The sequence below is a fragment of the Brachypodium distachyon genome, chromosome 5, assembly GCF_000005505.3.
Source record: "Brachypodium distachyon strain Bd21 chromosome 5, Brachypodium_distachyon_v3.0, whole genome shotgun sequence".
Lineage (NCBI taxonomy): Eukaryota > Viridiplantae > Streptophyta > Magnoliopsida > Poales > Poaceae > Brachypodium > Brachypodium distachyon.
The window spans coordinates 3,060,575-3,069,195 of record NC_016135.3 but is presented as its reverse complement, the minus strand read 5'-3'; the positions used below and the strand labels follow the sequence as shown (position 1 = coordinate 3,069,195).

The following is an 8,621-nucleotide window of genomic DNA, read 5'->3' as shown; positions in this document are numbered from 1 at the left end:
TGACATTTAATTAGGAAACAAATACTGGACAGTTATCAAACGTAAGCGAAGGATATATACGATGCTATCTAGCGATTCAGATTCTGTAAAGAGTAATGTCTTTATTTTGCTAAGTGTATAGCTACTTCATCCTGCTAGGAGCATAATTTCTACATTTACGTACTGGAGCTAATCTCTGATCAAAATTTAGTTTTTGTGTGACCAATAGAAGTAAAAAATGAAAAGAAAAATTACATATTTGCCACTCAAATTCTGCCCATATGCCCAAATGCACTCATAATTTTCTTTCCAAATTTGTCACTTAACTTTTGCATGGGTTACAAATATGCCACTACCGTTAGTTGACCGTTAAGTCCAGAATGTAGGCACAGAAATAAATTTCCTCTAGAATCTAGAGGTGACATATTTCACAAAATCATTATTCTAGATAAAGACTTCGATTTTTGTGGAATTTGGTCATGTCAAAATATAATCCAGTTATATAATCAGTTATTAATTATCACGCCACATATCTTGGTCTAAGCACTCGTAATCTACAAGATTTCTTCCTTTGTATACATTTTTATGAGTACATATTTATTCTAGATTCTAATTTAAAACATACGTGTACTGTTTTGCAGGTAATATATATATTGTCCTCGATCGATATGTTAATTGAAGAACTACAAAGTTCCCTTCCTAAAGTAGTAATAGTTAAGAAGTTGATTCGTAAATATGATTGTGCAATGAAGCGTATATACATTATTGATCATGTCTTGGAGATGACCAATCTTTGTGAAATATGTATATTGTTGCCGTTTTCTTTATGCAGGTAAATAATGACACCTATTTTGCACATTTTTATTTTCTTTTGATTTTCAAATAGAGTTCCGAGTAGTAGATATACTGATTTGCTACCAATGTGATGTTACAAGTACTGTGGTCAGCCGTGCGTACGTTATACATAGTACTCTTGTACATAAAAAGGTGTGGTTACCCCAATAATCTAATACGTATGTGTTATATTTAAAATATATAGATAGCTCTATATAAAGCATGGAGTAAATTAATGATTCGCAAGGGAGATTAATTTGATGCTCCTCAATGATATTCTTAAAATATTGATATATAGACAAATAAACTTGTACTCCAGATCTACTCCAGATATAGTCCTAAACTCCTAATTTAATCAACTTTAATAGCTCATTGGCATTACAAAAGCATATATCCAATCCATACAGAGATATATAACCGTTTTATTCTTATATCAAATGAACATCTACATGCATTTACATGATGCGCCTGTTTAACATGTCCCTTACATAAGTAGCACAAGTGAGCAGATGACATGCAACGACTATTAGTACTCAAGCATACAGAGTACACGTATACGTACCCTTACATGCATGCATGCATGCAAGCTTAATTGCTACGTACAAAGGCATACAATCTTCTTATGGCTTGGCTTGTTCGCTCCCAATGTCATGGCCATTCCCGGGCATGTTCCCCGGGCTGCTCCAGCTGTCGTACTCCGGCCTAGGTATCGCGTGATGGTTGTCGATCGCCGTCCCCTCCGCTGTCATCACCCTCTTCACCACTCCATGAACTGTCAGCTGCTCTCTCGGCGCTGTGCGAGAAGCCATGGCGCAAACATTGACCATGGCCATGGCAAGGACGAGCAGGTGAAGAAGTTTCATGGTGATAGATCGAAGGGAAACCCTAGCTATAGATCGAAGTGATATCTTTGGTTTTTGCTTTCTAGTATATATCTTGAGTTAGGTGATGTGTTATTTATAGGCAGAGAGATACATAGACACACAGACAGATCGAGCTGTATAAAACAGTGCGTTTCTCTTAATATTAATCTATCTATTTATCTTGATTTCCATTTGACAGTGGGCAATGGCGCTTTAGCTTGTGGATTCTCCACCCAGGTAGGCAGTTTTTGGTGGGGTAAGGATATTACCTGTCCAGTTGGTAACTTCTAGAAAATAATTTTACATCTCTATAATTAGTTGCAAAATAATTTCGTCTCATGCAAGGGAAAATATCATGTTTTCTAAAGAAAAAATTCTAGAGAAATACCATACGTTGAAAATGTGATATTCTACGAACATCCCGCGATTCTTTCTGCGCAGTCTTGCTCCGCATGTCTCGCGCCAGCGGCAGAGCTCCGTGGCGATTATGTTGGCGAGGCGGTGATGCACGTACCGGGCGAACATGCTGCGCGGGGAGTGATGGTGGTGCTCCGCAGACGTGGTAGGCGCTGGGCTGGGTGTTTTTACGTGTGGTAAGGACTTCACAGGGAAAAGGTTGGATGAAGGGAGCATGGAGTACAGATTTATTTATCGACTGAACTATCCAGCGGACGTGCCCACCGATCCTTAGCATACGGCGCCTACCAGCAGCGTGCGGGAGCGGCATGCGCGGGACGGCCGATGCGAACAGCCGCGGCGCGAGCGAGCGCGGACCTGCTGTGCAATTTTCTCCTCCTTGCAGTTCGTTAAGTACAGAAGATGATTTCAAGCAATTTTCTCCTCCTTGCGCTGCTCCTCGCGCCTCCTCCGGCACCGCCTCGGCCTTTAGGTTTTCAGCAAAATGCATGCTCTCAAACTGAATTAACCATAACACATGCATACTTCTGCAGAGGAACAATACAACACCATCAAATCTAGCAAATCAGGTGGTCAGGTTGGAAGTTGGAGCAAGCTAAAAATGAAAAGATGCTGACCTCCATGATAGATTCACCAATTGAGCAGCAACTCATTTGCTCATAGAACAGCAAGCAGCGACAATAACGGGACGGTGGCCTCTCATACACAAGTCGGGATAATCTAGCAGTAGCAGCATAATAAGCGATGGCAACAACAGACAAACAGGGTAGGAGTTGGAATTTACCAGGAGCAGGTCGTGGACGATGGAGACGTGGGGAGGAGGTCGTGGACGACGGTGACGTGTCGTACTCGCCGCTGCAGCACTACCTCGCGCTACCAAAGGCGTTGCACAACCTCTTGCGCACGCGTGCACACCGCCGCCGCAGCTTTTCGCTGCCGCCGCGGCTCTTCGCGGACGCGTCGCGCCGTCGCTGCCTCTGCCCTTCGCAGCTGCCGACCCGCGGGCCCCGCGCTGCCGCTGCCCTTCGCGGCTGCCGCCCCACGCGCCCCGTGCCGCCACACTTCGCGGCCGCGCCGCCGCTGCCGCTGCCCTTCGCGGCTGCCGCCCCGCGAACCCCACGCGGCCCCTCTTTGCGGCCGCCGCCCGCGCGCGCCCTGCCGATCGGAGGAGGAGGTCGGGAGAGGAAAAGAGAGGAGGGGATCGGGAGGAGAAAGAAAGGTCTGAGGAGAATCGCGGGCGTGCTGAGTTGTCGCTCGTTGCACGAATCTCAAAGCGCGCCGCACGCTAAGACAACGCTGGGCACGTCTGCTCAGTAGATTAACAACTATACTAGCAGAACATCTATGTTGACCATAACAAATTGCACTCTTTCAAAGTGAAAGTCGATTCTACCGGCGCCGGTATGTGCCCGTAGAAGATCGACCTCATCCCACGCCTACAGTACATCCGTGGGCAGATTGACGCAAAATGAGAATAAAACAAAACGCAACACGGATCTCAAAGCTGACGTGAATGGTGGATGTTGTGCCGGTACATAGCGATTCCGCTAGAAACGCCGCTCTCAACCTCTTTCGAGTTATATTATCGTGTTTCCGTACGCACGAGCATTTCAAAACATTTAACCTTTAATTTTCATGGTGATTGCTTCGTTTTCGCTTGGAAGAAACGAGAGCTGGTCATCGGGCCGACCTCGGCACGTCACGGCCTGACCCCCCAATTAATCAGGCTTAGCATGGGTGGCCCCTAAAGTCCCTTTATAACTAGGCCGGGTTGGCCCCTCAACGTGGCCTGTAGGCCCAAGAACGGCACGTGAGCCCGAGCAGGGCAGCCCGGGCCCGTTAATCTTGATGGCCCAAAAATGCCTTCCATGATAATTTTGTACAAAAACTAAAATAAAAATAAGGATTGGGCTGGTCTAGAAGAAGAGTGGATGAGCCGAAGGAGAAGACTTGGGTCGGGCTAGAAAGAGTACAGGTGATGGGCCAAATGTATAAAAAACTAAGCTAAACAGGCTGGCCGGCACGCGAGCGCGAGGTCCAGGCACGCGCACAGCAAGAGGCGGCCCGGGCCATTTAGGGGCCTGACACGCGGGCCCGGCCTGGTGGGAAGAAAACACACAGATAACCTCCCCGTCATTGCCCTAAAAAACCCCGTCATACTAGTTCCGATCAGAAGTTTGCTAAACAAAACTCAAAAAGAAAACCGTTTTGCTATACACCTGGTTTATTCGTTGAAACCAGGCGACGCGCGCTACCGCTCGATCCCTTTCTTTGAGATTCGCGTCGTTCTTTCTTTTTTTGTTTTTCTGCTATTTTCCTCCGACCGTTTTTGGGCTTGTTTTTGAAATCCGCGCCCGTCTTGTCTACTTGCCCGCAGAAGTCTCCAGATAGAGAAAGGTTGTGGGCGGGGGGGAGGCCGCCGCCTCTTTTTTTCGCTCTCACCGTGGTGTTTTATTTTGTGCGAATCAGCGGAAGGAGCGAGCGGTGTTGGATCTGGTCTGGCCCGCGGCCAGCTTTAGGCCTGCTCTGTCGGGTGAGCCTTTTCTGTTGCGCTTCGTTGCATGGGTTTTGCTTGTGGGGGGTGGCCAATTTTGTGCGTGGTTCTCGTGCCCTGTATGTGAAGGCAGTAAGGGGGAGAGGTGCTCTGAGGCAGCTCGTTGGCATGTTGCTGGGGTCGCCGGCATATGAGATTTGGGGGGGCGGGGGTGCTGAGATTTTATTTTGTTGTTTCAGGGCTGATTTTGCTCCCACAAATAGCTGCAGTTCGTGCCTGCAGGTTGCTGATTTTCGGGCTGATTTGAGTTTGTTAGGAGAAGACAGGTACGGGAGTCTCCATCCTTGCTCGTGGATCTGTTCTGAGGAGCGTTGCGGTGAGTCACCATGTTCCATCCCCACGGGGATTTTTGTGTGTCTGGAGCCAGCCATGCGCTCTTTTGCTTCTAACGATTTGGGCACGTTTTTGTACTGTGCGCCCCATCGTGTGTTTTAGCCTGAATTTAGATAGATAAAGAAATCAGAGGCGATTGATTGTAGGTGTTCGCACCCTGTTCTTGTGATGTAGCTTATCATTCTGTTTGATTCAGGAGACTTACCGTGTTCAATTAGCAATTCATGACTATTACAGTGCATTTTCATTGCCAATATATACTTTTGCAATGTTCTATAAATGCAAGCACAATTAAACCAATATGCAGTTGCACTTTTGATTTATAACAATTTTGCACACACTATATGTAGTCGAGGTGTTCCGTTGGATGATCATCTTTTTTGGTGTTACTGCAATCTCATCAGTTTGTGCTCACGACGAGCTGCAGAGATACCTTTTCATTTTTGCACCCTCCCACAACACTGTTATGCATGCTATTCTGAAAGCAAGGATGCTTTTTCAAATTCCAGTTGTAGTTGATCAATTACAGTGATGAATTATGTGTATCCTTTTTGGTTTGTGTACCCCACGGCAACTGTAATTTGCATATGTGTTCGATAGGTAGCTAAGTAAAACCAGTCCCATTCTAAAATGTTACCAATATCTGTAAAATGTGATTTGTAATTCCTTTTTTAACATGCGGTTTGCTCTATACCTGCTATTTGTACTGTTAGTTCTCCTCTCTTTGCTGATTTATGGGTTTTTGTTATTTTAGACTTAATGTATGAAATTGAAGGGAAATAGGCATGTTAAGTTGAATTTCTGTTGATTTTGTTTGATGTTTGCTTCTCGGCCTTGTCTTTTTGCAGGGCATCATGTCTGACATTGACGCCGGCTGCAATGATGACGGTTTTAGTTCAGACTCTAATTCTAAGTTCTGCGATTTTGTCCCTTCTAATTGCCATGGAGCTGCAAATGCCGGTGGTCCAGCAGCAGCTGATGCAGTGAGTGATTCTCTACCCGTGGGGTAAATGTTTGTATTTTTTTCATTTGATTTGTGCGTCCTCTTTTCATCTATTTCTTCAGGCTGGGTATTCATCTGGTGATGAAACAGACACTGATTTGATCATTGACAACATAAGCACACTGGTATGAAACTCTGATCATTTTTTTGTTTGACTTGTTCATATATTACTAAGACTTGAAGATTTGTTCAGACTTTTTGGTGCTTGTCTTGTCCGTTTTGCAGATCAAATCATGCTTTCGTAAAAAGTGAAAACGTTGCAATGTTGAATGTCACTACTTGAAAGTTAGCATGCCCCTTCTTTCTTTGTGTTAATCTATAATTTCCTTTTTCTTTTGTTATGCTTCATTATAGGGTTTCCTTACTGTTTTGTCGCGCCCCTCATTGAATTATATGTTGTTTATTTGATAGAGGCAAAAGAGTCATGAGGCCGATCAACTGCCTGATCATAAAAAGGCTACTAATAGGGGGAATCTGGCATGGCTGTCTCATATCATCAATAGTATTCCATCTGACACGAAACAGATTATCTGTGACTATGGGTTTCCCTTTGTTTTCCATCTCAATTCTTCCGGCGCCCCTCATTCTTTTGCTCAATGGATAGCTGATCACATCCAACTGGAGAGCTGTGACATTATTGTTGAGAGTGGTGTTATTCATCTAGGCGCACACAACTTTTCTGAAGTTATTGGGCTAGAAAATACGGGGTTGGATGTGAAAGTTGATTTTGAGAGTGCAAAGGAGCAATTTCTATCACTGATGGGGTTTTCTGAGCTGCCTACTATTAAACATTTTGGCAAGATGCTCCTCACCAATGATCTTGCAGATGATAAACATTTCATCTGCTTTATGGTTGTCTTTCTCTCTATTTTTTGTGTCCTAATTCAAGTACCTACCCCAGCATCAAGTACTTGGGGTCTTTGCTTGTTCCTAGTGATGTGAGGAATTATAATTGGGCATCATTTGGTCACAAGTGGTTGATGCTCCTCACCAATGATCTTGCAGATGATAACCATTTCATCTGCTTTATGGTTGTCTTTCTCTCTATTTTTTGTGTCCTAATTCAAGTACCTACCCCAGCATCAAGTACTTGGGGTCTTTGCTTGTTCCTAGTGATGTGAGGAATTATAATTGGGCATCATTTGGTCACAAGTGGTTTATCGAGAGTGTTAGGAAATACCAAAAGAATAAGAGTAAATCAAAAGCTTTGTCTTCAAGGTCAAACCTCACTTTGGGCGGTTGCACATATGTCACGGTAGTACGTATCTCCTCCATCAATCTTTTGTGCGTTCGTTTGCAACTTTTTTTTTCTGGGGGTCTTTTGTGTTCCTTTGACCTAATTTCTGTATTTTAGGTCAAGTACCTGGATTTTGCTGATTTTGGTGAAGTCAAACTTGATAATTGTTTCCCTCGGACTTTAGTTTGGAAACATGATCTAATCAAAGATTTTGCTCGCCTCGACCAAAAGAGTGCTTATGAGTATGGCTTATGGAATGTATGTGTAGTTCTTTTCTGCTTTTCTTATCAATCAATTTTGTGTACCTTTTTGCCCCTTTTCCATTCCTAACTGAATTGCTAATAGATGTTTTTCTCTTGTGGAAGGTGAGAGATTTATCTAGGACTTCTTATGCTTCTGCTTCCACATCTACCTTTGCCAGCTCATATCTGGCTGAGTTTAAGTGTTTGTTGGAGAGCTTGTTCCGCAATTCACTTCATGATAAAGTAATGACCCAACTTTGTTTATTCTAAGTTCATGTAGCCATCATATATTTTTTATTCCGTCAACGGCTGATCTATAGTATTTTATTTTTTGTGTTCCAAGGTGGTACAAGATATATGCCATCTGTTTGAAAGATCTGAAATTACACTTGGACCCGATGTCATGAATGCAGCGGGACAGTTTTCTATAGCTGTGCTTGAGTGTATTAGAGATGCTAGTTATAAGCTTCAAAGGTCTACTTCAAGTGGGAAAGAACTGTCCCCCATTGTTAATGAAAACATGGCTGCATTTTCCGGCTGTGTTCAAAACTGCAATAAAAATTGTGAAGCGATTGTTGCCGATGCTGCTGTTGATTCTCAAGCAACTAAAAAGGTCAAAGATCCTGATGACATCAGAGGGGTACACGATGTTCCAAACGAACCGTCTGATGCTGAAACCGTGGTTGTTAATTCTGATGGGGAACAGTTATGCAATCGAGGTATTCCGTTTGAAAGGAAAACCTTGCCCCTGTATGGGTTTTGATGAATGATGACAACATGGTTGAGAAACTAATGAGTTACACTAAGTGTTTTAGGTGTAGTTCCTCGGAAGAGTTGGTTTAACTAGCATCGACGACTCCTAAAAATTGAAGTACATGTATTGGCTTGAAGTATGAAGAACTCAGTAATGAACAATGAAAATGTGAAGCGTAACTTTCTTTATAGGTCTTTCCGTAGCTTTTTCCTTCACTTGAGTATAGGAACGCCGTACTATTAAGAGGGGTTGAAGTGTGGAGCTGGTTCAGGTGAAACCTATTCTTCATGTTCAACTTAAGCGAAAAACATTTTCTATGTGTGTGTTTTTCGTCGGAGTGAAGAATGAAGCATTTCAGGCTTCACAGAAATTTCCGCGTGAAGTCTTCACTCTGATTTCAAATGT

The 8,621-nt window shown here is 43.7% G+C and overlaps 1 protein-coding gene and 1 long non-coding RNA gene across 5 annotated transcripts; one reads left to right on the top strand and one right to left on the bottom strand.

Moving 5' to 3' along the window:
- Positions 1-1,163: 1,163 nt before the first annotated feature.
- Positions 1,164-3,205, bottom strand: LOC106865561. The gene is made up of 3 exons (XR_001404729.2): positions 2,878-3,205; positions 2,711-2,813; positions 1,164-2,620 (listed from the first exon to the last, which is right to left on the bottom strand). It is a non-coding gene; the product is annotated as an uncharacterized LOC106865561 (long non-coding RNA).
- Positions 3,206-4,314: 1,109 nt separating this feature from the next.
- Positions 4,315-8,404, top strand: LOC112269229. 4 transcript variants are annotated; one of them, XR_002960742.1, is made up of 9 exons: positions 4,338-4,626; positions 4,827-4,963; positions 5,829-5,963; positions 6,046-6,108; positions 6,209-6,268; positions 6,395-7,241; positions 7,338-7,478; positions 7,586-7,705; positions 7,806-8,383. XR_002960742.1 is itself a non-coding variant. In XM_024455460.1 (6 exons), the coding sequence occupies exons 3-6, from the start codon at positions 5,835-5,837 to the stop codon at positions 8,223-8,225; spliced, it is 732 nt and encodes a 243-aa protein (XP_024311228.1). In that variant the 5' UTR covers positions 4,334-4,626; positions 4,827-4,963; positions 5,829-5,834; the 3' UTR covers positions 8,226-8,404. The 4 variants fall into 4 exon arrangements, 1 of the variants encoding a protein (XP_024311228.1); XR_002960743.1 differs by lacking the exon at positions 6,395-7,241 and having other exon boundaries at positions 4,332-4,626; XR_002960744.1 differs by lacking the exons at positions 6,395-7,241; positions 7,338-7,478 and having other exon boundaries at positions 4,315-4,626.
- The last annotated feature ends 217 nt before the right edge of the window (positions 8,405-8,621 follow it).